Source organism: Typopeltis vanoorti, chromosome 5 (genome assembly GCF_054136105.1).
Source record: "Typopeltis vanoorti isolate ZY-2024b chromosome 5, IOZ_Tvanoo_1.0, whole genome shotgun sequence".
Taxonomy (NCBI): Eukaryota; Metazoa; Arthropoda; class Arachnida; order Uropygi; family Thelyphonidae; genus Typopeltis; species Typopeltis vanoorti.
Window position 1 is genome coordinate 15,152,973 of NC_143553.1, and position 14,329 is coordinate 15,167,301.

The window sequence follows — 14,329 nt, forward strand, 5'->3', positions numbered from 1 at the left end:
CTCCTTTTAAACATTTCACTGTCATACCGTGGCAAAAGACTAATCATTCTAACTCTCTCACTCTTTTCTTTTGCTACCTCAAACAATTCATTCAGGTCTTCTATCATTTCCATTTTGTCTCCTTTCAAATCATTCGTATCTGCCACAACAATCATTTCTTTCACCCTTTCCTTTTGCTCTCTAATAGACTCAGTTACATCCTTTATGGTCACACCAGGTTGGTACGATTTTGTCAAATCCTCTACTATCACACATCGTACTAACGAGTCTCCATACAGCACTCTATCCTTCATTTTGTTCATGTTCACACTCATACATCTATTTTTCCTGTTATACTTTTTATTATTGGCTGGTTCATTCAGTCGACTTTTGCTCATATGCTCTAGCTGCTGTTTTGCCCTTTGTATCGCACCATTCAACAACGCAATCTCACTCGTTGCGTCTATCTCATCTTTTTTATTCTCAGTAAAACCATTAATACTATCATTCACACTTTCTACATTCACACTCTGACAATTCTCTGGTACAACCTCGCCATTTCTTGTCATATCCCTATTTTCTTCATTCTGAAGTTTGACAAAAATATCACACTCACGATCCGAAATACTCTTCAATTTCTCATTCTCCCTACATTTTCTACACACATTCACTCCTTTATTATCATCTAACCACACTCCGCCCACACTCTGCAAAGTGTACCTTTCGCAGCTAGTACACTGAATCATCTCTTTTATACTACCGTTCTTTGATAAAGATGGCGAACCATCATTACTAGCTGCCATTTTCCTTCGTACTGGAGCCATACTTACTTGCAACGTATTTTATCAAATTATAACACACCAAAAACACACAAAAAGATGCACTAAGAGACGCAAGGCAAACAAAACTACGCAATATTAAATAAATTTATCAACGATAACTGAAAATAATACTTATCTTATCCGGAGCTTTCACGAACACTACACACTACGAATCCCTCTAGTGGCGACAGCCCCAATAAAATATGTTATAAAGACACACAAAATACTCTAAAAACACGAAAATTGTTCTAATATACTATAAAACCAATTTTCTAAGGAAAGACACACAAAAAACACCAAAAATCACCAATTTTACACGAGCGCTCAATGCATGGAATAGCATATCGTGTAAATGGCCTCCACGGCTTTGCTGGCACATACGCACTCTTTTGTCGAAATTTTCAATGACCGTTTTGCATAAATGTGGCTGAATTTTGTTGATAGAGCACTCAATTTCCTCCTTCAAGGCATGGGTGGTCGTGGGCTTGTTGGCATAAACCTTAGAAAAAACCCCAAAGAAAAAAGTCCACCGGCATTAAGTCACATGATCTGGGCGGCCAATTCTGATCAGCAAAACGGGAAATTACACGACCAGGAAATGACTCATGCAGTAATTGAATTGTTTCTCGGGCTGTATGGCATGTGGCACCATCTTGTTGAAACCACATGTCGTCCACATCCATATCTTGCAATTAAGGCACAAAAAACTGGATTATCATGTCGCGATAGCGAGCACCATTAACTGTTATTGCCTTACCAGCCGCATTTTCGAAGAAGAATGGACTGATGATGCCTCCAGCCCAAAATCCTCACCAAACAATGACACGTTGTGGATGCATTTGTTTCTCAACAATCACTCATGGATTTTCTGAACCCCAAATGCGACAATTTTGTCGATTAATGAAGCCATCAAGATGAAAATGAGCCTCATCGCTGAAGATGATTTTGTTCAAAAAATAAGCATCCACTTGTTATTGTTCCATAATCCATTCAACGAACTCTCTTCACTGTGTGTGGTCAGTAGGCTTCAGTTCTTGAGTCAATTGAACTTTGTAAGCATAAAGATGCAAATCTTTCATGAGAATAAGTTGTAGAGAGCTTCTCGAAATGCCCAATTCAAGACCACAGTGCCGAATTGATGTTCCTGGACTCTCAGCAACACTCTCATGAACTGCTTCAATGTTTTCAGTTGAATGACTTGTTAAAGGATGGCCAGAGTATATAAGATCACTAATTGATCCAGTTTCCTTGAATTTTTTAATTAATCTTTTCACAGTTGATGAAGTTAAATCACTATTCCGACCATATTTTGTACGAAAATTGCGAACTGTAGCTGCCAAACCTTCATTATTTTTAAAATATTGCTCAACAATGAAAATGCGTTGTTCTTTCATGTAGCGCTCCATTTTTAATATCCCTGAACTGTCAGCTGTCACGCTGTCTTTTTTTTCTCGTTGGCAACACTTTACCGCACAAATGGCACTAAATTTAAATCTTGCATGAATTTTGGGACACCCTGTACAAGTAGCTCAGACGGGAATATATTTCATGTACAAAACATTGTTTTGCTTACTTGGGTAAAGGATTAAAACCAAGTATATAATTTCTTGGTATCTTTAATGTATAGTAAAACCAAGTTAAAACTTTCCACATCATTTAGATAAATTAGTTTGGCAAGTAACAGGAATATGTCCCTAATGGGAGAATTTAATTTTAGGAATGAGGATTGGAAAGAAGAGATAGTATATAGCAACAAGAAGAGTAGAGTGTGTTATGCAGTTTGATAAATTTGTAGAGTTTCTGCAGGATAACTATCAAAATCATCAGGTGATGGAAGCAACATGTGGTTTATCAGTGTTAGATTTGGTGATATCTTCACAGGATGTGGTTGTGAATGAGGCATCAATGCTACACCTGTTGGTGAAAATGATCATCAGGTATTGGTTTGGAAGTTAATCAAAGAGGAAAAAGTTGCTATCAAGAAGGTCTCTATGTGGTACTATAATGTGGGTGATTATCAGAAGCTATGTAGTCAAATGGCATCAAACACATTGTGTTGATGAATTGTGTAGAAAAGATGTTGACAGTGCATCGGAAATTATAAGCAGTACACAAGCAATGCATATCTGCATACCAAGAATTAAGTGAATAAATAGAGTAGGAGTGAGATGGATGAACAGTGAAATCAAGCAGGCAGTGTTACAAAAAAAAGTTGTTATAGAGGAAGTACAAGACAGTTTGCAGTGAACAGATGCATGAAGAATATCAACTGCAGGTTAGAAAAGTAACAAGAGTGGTTAAAAAAGAAAAGGTAGAATATATGAGAGGGGGATTGGCCAGTCAGGTCAAAGCTAATCCAATGGAATTTTTCTGCTATGTGGCAAGCAAGAGGAAAAATAATTATGGCAGGTTGATACTTGTGGATAGTTATGGTATGATAACAGAGTAACCGTAGCAAATAATATAGTGGAATAATTTAACGAACTGGGAAAAATTTGGATATGGAGAAAGAAATGAACAGGAAGAGATGCTTCTGGAATTTGCCACTGACAACAGCCTGACAATTTGCAACACCAAATTCCAACAAAGAGATTGTTGTGAATGGACATAGCGCTCCTTTAATAGCAGGCATGATGATAAAGTACTGATAGACAATATTGCAGCAAAGACGTAATCAAAGAACTAAAAGCAATCTCTCCACCAGCAGAGATATTTGAAAATGACATTCTGGAAGAGGAGGTGAGCAAGGCTATAAAACATCTCAAAAACAAAAAGAGTCCTGGAAATGACAACATAATAGGTGAGATGCTAAAATATAGGGCAGAATTGGTTGTAAAGGAAATGCATAGGCTATGTAGCAAAATATGGAGATCAGGGTATGTCCCCAAAGAGTGGAAAAAATCAGTCTTGATGGTACTTTATAAGAAAGGCAGTGCTTTAAAACAGTGCTTCCCAAACTGTGGGCCATGGCCCCCTTGGGGTCCGCAGGTTTTGTTGAGAGGGGGGGGTGAAATAATGAAAACAAATTGAAAATGTTTTAAGACTAAGTAGATTTTTTTTATCTTAAAAGAAACATATTTAATTTTTATTATTTATTATTTCTTTTTTGTTATTTTTTTATATTTTAATGGAAAAAAATCACATATTGGTGTTGGTTCACAAATTTTACTTCCTGCATATTTCAGTGCTTAATGAATATTAGTATATATGCTGAGTCATATAAGTTTCATTTCAAAGCAGAAATCTAAGAATTGCAGTTTCAAATATTTCACCTGATATCGACTTTTTATGTAGCAGTATCGAAACACATCCATCAACATTAAATTGTTATTAAACTTCTTTTTTATGTTTTTAATTCTTTCTTTATTACTAATCGTTTTACATTTCATGTGCTTGTACTGCCAATGTACAATAACAATATATCTATCTCTATAAAAATATGAGATAATATGCCATGTCAAATGTGTATGTAAGATGCTAAAAATGTAATATTTGCATTTGATTTTTGCAATATTCGCTGTGTATGTTTTGTATTGAATATAAATACAATAAATTTTATAATAATATATGTCTATATTATGATTTTTTTCCGAGGGGGGGCCATGAAATATTTTAATTTTTCCAAAGGGGGCCCTGACATCCAGAAGTTTGGGAAGCACTGCTTTAGAATGCGCCACTTACAGAACACCTGAAGGATCATATGGAGGCACATCTTCGCGATGAGCAAGCCAGATTTCGAAAAGATTGAAGCACAGTGCAACAAATACTCACACTAAGACTAATAGCTACTGCTGCTTGGACTTCCAACAAGCCTTTGAATAATATTGATCAAAATATAACATGGGCAGTCTTGGAATCCTATGGTGTGGACAATAAATTGATCTGCCTGTTGAAAGATATAAACAACCAAGCACAAGCAGCAGTCAGGATAACAGGTACTGGAGATGATTTGCTCTAATCAAGGAACAAGACAAAAGGACCCAATATCACCAGTAATCTTCATCACACATCCAGGAAAGAACACCAGATAGGATTAAAGAGGAAGGTAGAGACATTTCAAATGGTATGAGAATAAACTACCTCTGCTTTGCAGATGACATCGTCCCGATTGAAGAAGATGCAGACACTGCAAACACTATATGCACAAGGAAAAAGATATGGGCTACATGTCAATTTTTAAAAAATTAAAACAGTGATATTCATACAACAGGAATTACTGAATAAAGTTACCATAGACTGCTTTCAACTAGAAAATGTGAAACACTTCACATATCTTGGATGCCACATGATTGGATCCCAAAAAAAGAGATAAAAATTAGAATAGCATGTGTTGCATTAACAACACATTTTGTTAATGCATCCCATTCACTGACAATTCTCAATGTAAAAATTCTATTCCTCACACCCTTCTTCACCACACACTTACATAACTTACACGGGTGACCTCTGGTTTTTCCCATCTAATCTTTCTACTATTTTTATAATGCCATCTGGATTGATCGAATAAAATCCTCTCACTAACTTAAACGTCTCTATCATATTACCTCTTAAAAGCCATGGACAAAATATGGAAGAGCTGAGCTATAAAGATACACACTAAACTGCATATTGTGGAAATCTGCATCTTCAGCAGCATGCTCTATGGATGTCAGGCCTGAATACTCCTGGGAGAATCTGAAAGGAGGATATTAGCATTTGAGAGGAAGTGCTATAGAAAGATCTTAAGAAGAAGCTAGATCCAGAAAGTGAACAACAAGGAAATATATAATCAAATACGACCAAAAGACAATCATAGCCAGAAAATAATCAAAAGGAAACTACATCTATTTGGCCATATATGTAGAATGGATGATGAGAGGAAATTAGAAATGCTGATGGTTGGGATTCATTCATTCATTTCATTTCGTGTAGTGATTCAACGGCTGGACAGGGAGGTAAGGCACCACCTCAAACCCCCCCCCATTTTTATCCAGACTCAGGACCGGCATAACTGACAATTCAGACCTATGGCTGGAGGGATTGTCTTAAGTATTCCTGACTGTATCCATGTGTGTTCAAGGGCCGGTTTGCCTGCTTGCGGGATGAAAAACCCCAATAAACTGGGGGAAAAACCCTGATGTCCACACCCAAGACTGGCTAACTTGGCAATGGCTGATGAAGATCCTTAAGCTCCTCACGTCGTCGACAGGAATCGAACCTAGGACACTCCTTCCCCAGGCATATGGTTGCGAAGTGTATAGCCACTGGGCTAACCATGCGGATGTTGGGAAAGGAAAGAACAAAAGGTGAAGACCAAACAGAGAATGGGACATTGACATCGTCAAATGATGTGGAAACTCTGTACATAAACTGAGTCATCTTGCATAAAATAGAATGCAATGGTATTGAGCCCATAGTTGTAGATGATGATAGTGATGATGATTTAATGAACGCTTAATCAGTATATATAGTAATGGTGAATGATGATGTGCAACATGTAGAAGAGAGGCAAGAATTAGGAGAATTAAAGCTAAAAGAAACAGAGTTGTATCAAGAAGTGTATCATTCAACTGACAACACATTTATCATACCGAATCTTAAAATCCTTAACACACCTTGCATTAACAACATTAACAACACATTCTGGTAATGCATCCCATTCACTGACAATTCTCAATATAAAAATTCTACTCCTCACAGTCTTCTTCATCACACACTTACATAACTTAAAGGGTTGACCTCTGGTTTTTCCCATCTAATCTTCTACTCTTTTTTATGATACCATCTGGGTTGATCGAATAAAATCCTCTCACTAACTTAAATGTCTCTGTCATATTACCTCTTTTCCTCCAATCCACCAAACTCTGAAATTCACATTTTTTCAACATCTCTTCATAGTCAGCAGTCAAAACTCCTGATATTGTATTAGTCACTTGCCTCTGGACCCTTTCCAATGTCACCACATCACACTGAAAACCAGGTGACTAAATTTGAGCACAATAGTCCAAGTGCGGTCTGACCAGTGCTTTATAAAGTGGCACAACCATTTTCCAGTTCATCTACCTCAGTTCACCTGGTTATATAGTATATAAAGTTATCACTTAGTAATTCAACTATTTCTTCTGCTTCTGTCTCTTTCTTATTATCAGCACTGAGTAAAGTTATCTTCCCATAATCATTCTTTCTCTTATTTGCTACATAGTAAAAAAACTCTTTTGGATTTACTTTGGTCTGCTAAGCTACTTTTCTCTCAAAATGTGATTTAGCCTTATTTCCCAAGCCTTCCATAATTATCACGTTAATTTAAAAAAAAAAAAGTGCAAAGCAAATTTTTAGCCAGCCTGGTTGGCCGAGTGGTTAGCATATCTGCTCTCCAGCCAAAAGGCTGTGGGTTCGAATCCCGCCGTGGGCATGGATGTTTGTGATTGTCTGTGAAAATAATAGTGGTGATGGTGGACGCGTTGCTGTAGATCAGACAGTTTGTGGATGAGGTTGAGTGGTGGAGATGGAGAGTTGGTGCCCTCCCTCGATGAGTTTTTTGACTCCCTGGAAGTGTCTAATAATAATAATAATAAATCACTAAGGCAAGACCTGCCTTTCATAAAATCATACTATTCCCCCCCTCCCCATATATATCACCTTCCTGGATTCTGTCTTTTAGCAACTGCTCCAATACCTTAACTGTCTGACATTCTGAGTTTCTGGTCTGTGATTTGCAAATTCTATCTTAAAGCTTCCTTTATGCAATGGACTATTTTGTCTTCCTTCAACTCCCATTTCATCTTCCTAAAACTAAGACTTTAATTACATAACTTGATCACAGGAGTGCCTTTCCCTTACATTCTCAAAAAAATCTCTTGTAATACATTTTGAAATATTCTAAGCATCTCTAATTCATCTACAAATTGCAGATGAACTCTTGTAAACTCTTGCAAAATGATCACTCTGTAACTTAACTATTTGTCTGATTCTGTTACCTCTCTACCATTAGCACTCATTAAAGTTATCTTTCCAAATTTGTTCTTCCTTTTACTCTCCACATAGTAGACGTCAGATCACATTTCACTTCTGTGCATGACGTCTCCAGTCATTCTGCCATCTTAGAACTGACAGTGCAGCGAAATACCATCTCATGGTCATATTAGGAAACAGATGATGCAGACACTTTCTTTACCTATTCAAACTGTCCTCCTCTACAAATGATGCACCTTATTTTTTGAAAGGCTTCACAGTTGCATCAGTATTTGATAATGATTATTTTATCATCACACACACACTCCTTATGAGCAATAAAAAGGCAAAATATTGTTAAAATTATTTTTTTGTTTGAGTAAGTGTTGAAGAAAATAATATGATTCCACTTAATTTTTTGAACTCTTTGCTTATTATTATTAGTTATTTAATTTTGCAAATCCAACATGATTACATTAAATGGAATCTACTATAACTAGAGGAATACAGTAAGCAAAATCAGAGAAAATATCCGAAGCAACTATCATGCAAAATATATATCAATATGCATTTAATATTACTACTACATAACACCTTTACTGGAGTTAAATTCATTACTTAAATTTAAGCAAATCTAAAACAAATATTATGCTGATTTACCTTTATCATATACATTAGTTGGTATGTGAACAGAGCTCTGGTGTGGGTTTACTGGAATATTGCCAAAATTTTTATGTGGCTTCATGTTCAGCGATTTTAGATCAAGTTCATCATTTTGCACCTTATCATTGTCAACATCAACTTTCAGCTTCTTCGAGTTATAATACTGGTCAAACTAAATATGGAGAATAACAGGCATATCAGGAACAGTTTATTTTCACATGTCATTAAAAAATAATAATAATAAGTAAAAATAATTATTTTTCTGGTATGCCTCTCTTCCAACCTGCAAGCACAGAATGCAATTATGTATCCGTTATCTATCTGGAATGATCTGAGGAAGAATAGATATTATCCTGATGTGATCAGATATCCCAAACTATGACAAGCATTCGATTTTTGACATAAAATCTGGTCCCTTTGGATCAAAATGCCTTTATCATTTTGATCCAAAGATTTACCTACTGGCTTTATCAACATTTTTTTATGTCACTCCCACACATGAAAGTTTACAGACTTATAATACATTAGCATGATAGGTGGGTTAAGGGATTTTTATTTTTATATTTTTTTAAATATTTTACATAATCTAGAAATCCTGCTCTAGAGACCAAAAGGAAACTTTTTCAAGCCACTTCGGCCCACAATAAGCAGTGGTCTCACACCAGGTGTTGAAATTCATCTTACACCTAAAAACATTTATAAACATCCATGGCCTCAGCAGAATTCTAACCTGCAGTCCGTTGGTTGGAGAGTGAGTATGCTAACCACCAGACTACCAGGCTGGCATTTGTATCAACTGAACCTCCAAATCTCCTTAGTTTATCATGGTGTTCATCTATAACAAGTGTAGTCTAATTAAAGGTGAAAAATAAAATACTGTAAAAGGTCAATATAAATTTCATTCATGACGGGCAGTGTAGTTAAGAACAAAAATGTGTAAATGTGAAATGTGCTGATGAATGAATTTGTGGAGGAATACCAGGTGAGAGTAGGTGCTTGAAGGAGAGAAAATAAAGTGGAATATTAGAAAAAACTGGATTTTATTTGCTAATAAATAACTACAAAGGAAATGAAACCTACCTACTAGTTTCACCACTTAAATTGTGGCTTCTTCTGAGTTAAAACTACATAAAAATAATCTGTTCCTTCATGATTACTTACACAGTGATTAGCAATCATACAAATTATGGAAACAACTACCATGTTAAAGTAAAACTCCAGTTTAATATAAACCAAAATAATTGCTCAAGATTTTGACCTTCCAATTAAGGTCATCATCTGCAAATCAAAATTAAAGACATCATACTAGAAAAAAGTGATTTATTAGTCAGTTTTGATATCTCTGCCATTTTCACAAATGTCGCAATCAATGATACAATTCTTCTTTTACAGAACAAATTCCTGCCTGAAATCACAGCTCTCTTTGCCCATGTCCTATGTTCTGGCTATATTGTGTGGCAAAATACTTTTTACCTACAAAAAAAAAAAAAAAAAAAGGCACAGCTTACCACTTTCCCCCCCAATTGCTAACTCTTATATGGAAGCTTTTAAGCAACATACTCTAGATCCCTTTACTTTAAAACCCAAAGTCTGGCTTAGATACATCAATAATATTTTCAATATCTGCTCCCTTAACTGCCAGACATTAGACACTTTCCTCAGCCACCTAAACAAACCACACAAATGTATACAATTCACAATTAAATTGACAGTCAGAAATCACTGCCCTTTCTAGATACTCTTGTCACACGTCTTACTTCTGGTAGTCTTTACTTTACTGTTTATCATAAGGCCTGCACATACTGGCCAATATATAAATATAAATTGGTGGCAGCGGCAGTTAAAATTACAAATGCCGTATCACCAAGTCCTCCCCCATTTAGGGACTCCATTTTGCGTGATATAATACGAGATTTTGTAGCATGCGGGACTTGTGGATGTATGCGTCTCGGCGGTTGTATATGTGGCAGTGAGAGAAGGGAAAATACATATATGCACAAAATGTAGGCAATGGGAGGAACTTGGTGAGTTAGAGATAACTATAACTGACCTCGTTGAGACTATAACTGACCTCGTTGAGTCAGAGGCAGGAGATTCTCCACGTAGAGAGATGAGTGGTATGATAGAGGGCAAGAAAAGTGAGAGAAATATGAATAAAATAATCAGAGCAGGGAGTATGGAAAGGTTGAAAGATTGTGAAATTTTTGGAGATGGTCTCAATTGGGAGGATGAATGGCAAATAAGAGTGGCTCTTACAGAGAGAGATAGATGAGCTGAAAGAGCAGGTGGAATGTCTAGGGAATGAGATGAGGTGTGAAAGATGAGAATAGGCGAATGGAAGAGATGAATGCAAGGCAAATCAGAGTAGGAGTGAGAGAGAGTTATGAGAATGGTAGAAGAGGACAGAATAGGAACAGAAGAAAACAGGAAATGAGAGAGAGTTATGTGAATGATAGAAGAGGAGAGAATAGGATAAGAGGAAGAGAGGGAATGAGGGAGAGTTATGAGAATGATAGAAGAGGGGAGAATAGGAACAGTGGAAGAGAGGGAATGAGAGAGTTATGGGAATGATAGAAGAGGAGAGAATGGAAACAGTAGGAGAGAGGGAATGAAAACAATGCAAGGGAGCAAAAGAATCATGGATACAGGGATATCAGGAAAGCAGGTAATTAGGGGAACACAGAGAGAAAGTGTTAGAGGAGAGAGAGAGAGAGAGAGAGAGAGAGAGAGAGAGAGTGAGTGAGGGTTACATGTGAGCAATCGAGGAACAGGGTGGTAAGAGGTGTGATGTATGGGGACTCAATGATCTGTTGTGTGCATGATAGGATGAATGAGGAGTGTTTGCCTGGAGGAACAATAGAAAGTGTGGCTGTGGTAATTAAGAGGGGTGAAAGGATGGATGAGATGACTGTGTTGGAGCAAATGACTTGAGAGGTAATGTAAATTGAGCAGCGAGACATATCAGATTCTTGCTTCAGGTTGTACGAAAGAAGACACAGAGAGGAAAGATAGTGTGCATGTTACCTAGGTATGATTGTGACGAGCTGAGCAGAAATATTGAATAATATAACAACTAGAATGTGTCAGAAGAGAGGATTGGAATATGTGGAAGCTTGGGGGGAGTTTGAGGACAGAAAGGAATTGTATGTGAGAGACCGCCTGCATTTGAATGAGGAAGGACATAGGCATCTGGAGAGATTGTTGTTCTGAACAAGTCGGTGTGTCAATGCAGGGAAGTGAATGCCCAGGGTGGATAGTAGCAGGGATGGCTTCTTGTGGGAATGGGTACTTGGGAGATGGGGGACGACATCAGGTAACACAGAGCCCAATAGAGTCTAGAGGGGATAATGGTGGATATAGAAACGGTGGAATTTTTATGCTATACACTAATGCCAGGAGTATCCGGAATAAAGGACAGGAATTGGTTGCGCTGATAGCATTAGCCTAGCCAAAGATAATTGGAATCACAGAGACGTGGTTGACAGAAGAGGAAATAATAAAAGCAATAGAAGTAGCAGGGTACAGCAGTTTTTGGCAGGATAGGAAGGGAAAGAGTGGTGGTGGAGTACTGCTTATGTCCTCTAAGAGTAGAGGCTTTGGAATGCAGTGAGACAAATGATCTTGAAAGCATATGGTGTGAGGTAGAGGTGGGCAAGACTGGATATTTAGTGGGATGTTGCTACAACCAAGGAGCACAGAGGGTAGGGGACCAGAAGATGTTTAGATAGTTGAGCTTGGCAAGTGCAAGAAGAATGATTGTTATGGGAGATTTTAACTACAGCAGTATAAATTGGGCAGAGGAAGATGCATGTTGCAATAAGGGAATGGAATTTCTAGAATTCTTGAGGGACAAATGTCTTAGGCAACATGTAATAGAGGGAACAAGAAGTTCAAGAGTTTTGGATTTGGTCATAGCATCAGAAGAGTTGATAATAACTGAGATGGTATCTGTCCCACCAGTTGGAGAGATTGACAATATGGTTTTGACTTGGAAGATGAATAGACATGCAGGAGTATCAAAGAGAATGGAACATATGTGGAATTATAAGACAGGTGATTATAATAGACTTAGACATCAACTTGGGGAAGTTTCATGGAGGGAGGAATTGGAAGGGTGGGATATCATTAGTGCTTGGGAAATTGTGAAGGAATATTTGTTAGAACAATAGTAAGCTGCATTTCCCAAGTGAAGAAGTGGACACAATTGGATGACATATTGTTTGTCATCCAAAGTGGATGACAAACAATATCAAACAGGAACTGCATGTGAAGAAGAAGCTATGGAAGAGATATAATGAGATGGGTGGAGAGCAGATGCATGAAGAATGTAAGACTCAGGCCAGGAGAGTGACTAATATAGTAAGGAAAGCAAAACTGGAATATGAGAAGAGATTGGCCCTAAGATCCAAAGAAAATTCTAGGGAATTTTTTAGCTATGTGGCCAGTAGGAGCAGAAATGATTGTAGAAGAATGACATTGTGGGATAAAAATGGGAATAGAGTGATTGATGCAGAGGACATAGTGGAATTGATCAATGAACACTTTATTGGAGTATTTCATCCTGGAGGATTAAATTTTAATACTAGAGGGATAGATCAGTTTCAAGGTTTAGAGGTGCAGGAGGAGTATGTGTTTCAAATAATGAGTACTCTGGATGTCAGTAAAGCTGTGGGACTGGATGGTATTTCACCACGAGTTTTGAGAGAATGTGCTAAAAAAAATGACAGTTCCTTTGACCTAACTTTGCAATGAAAGTCTGGCTACAGGAAAGGTGCACAGGGAATGGAAGTGACTAATTATAGGCCAGTTTGTGTGTCATCAGTAGTTGTTAAGATCTTGGAGAAATTAGTGAGAGCCATATACAGCATTGGGCGGATGATGGTAATATTATCTGTGAGAGTCAGCATGGATTTGTTAATGGGAACACTTATTTTAGTAATATGTTAGTCTCTTATAATAAAGTTACAAGAGCAGTAGATGAGAGAAAAGCATCTACTGCCATTTTCTCGGACTCAGCGAAGGCATTTGACAGGGTGCCACATGATAAACTGATATTTAAGTTCCAGCAAATGGGTTTGGATGTCAGGTTGGTCAACTGGATTCAGAATTGGCTACACTATAGGTATCATAGAGTTGTGTATGGTGGGGCAGTTTCAAGGGGGCAGAGGGTTACAAGTTCCGAGAGCAGTAGATGGGTGAAGAGCAGATGCATGAAGAATATAAGATTAAGGCCAGGAGCGTGACTAATATAGTAAGGAAGGCAAAACTGGAATATGATAGGAGATTGGCCCTAAGATCCAAACAAAATCCTAGGGAATTTTTTAGCTATGTGGCCAGTAGGAGGAGAAATGATTGTGGAAGAATGACATATACTGCCATTTTCTTGGACTTAGCAAAGCATTTGACAGGGTCTCACATGATAACCTGATATTTAAGTTGCAGCACATGAGTTTGGATGTCAGGTTGGTTAACTGGATTCAGGATTGGCTGTCCGATAGGTATCAGAGAGTTGTATATGGTTGGGCAGTTTCAAAGCGTGAGTGTCACAAGTGGGGTCCCACAGGGCTCAGTACTGGGACCTACATTGTTTAACCTTTATATCAATGACATTGTCTGTGGATTGGGGATATTCAATTATTTAAGGATGATGTGAAGCTGGGAAGAATTATTAGTAATAGTGCAGATGTGGTAGCCCTGCAAGAGGATTTGAATAAGCTAGATAGATGGGCAAATGAAGGGTGGGTGTCTACTGGAGGAAGTAAGGGAGATAAGAGCTCTCAGGGGGATGATTGATAGAAACCTGAAATTCAAGGGACATATTGCAAAGGTGGTGAAGGTAACACAGAGGATTGCTGCAATAACGAGAAAGACACTGACCTGCAGAGATAAAAGAGTCATCAATCTGTTGTATAAGACCTTGATCAGACCACACAGAC

General features: G+C 37.6%; 1 protein-coding gene across 4 annotated transcripts in view; it reads right to left on the reverse strand.

Annotated features, from left to right (window-relative positions):
* LOC150106232 (voltage-dependent calcium channel subunit alpha-2/delta-3-like) overlaps positions 1-14,329 on the reverse strand; it is a 2,133,114-nt gene that overhangs the window by 1,703,360 nt on the left and 415,425 nt on the right. For all 4 annotated transcript variants that reach the window (XM_090393048.1, XM_090393049.1, XM_090393047.1 and 1 more), the window contains one exon: positions 8,391-8,565. In XM_090393048.1, the coding sequence (XP_090249174.1) occupies positions 8,391-8,565 (175 nt within the window). The remainder of the gene's footprint in view (positions 1-8,390; positions 8,566-14,329) is intronic.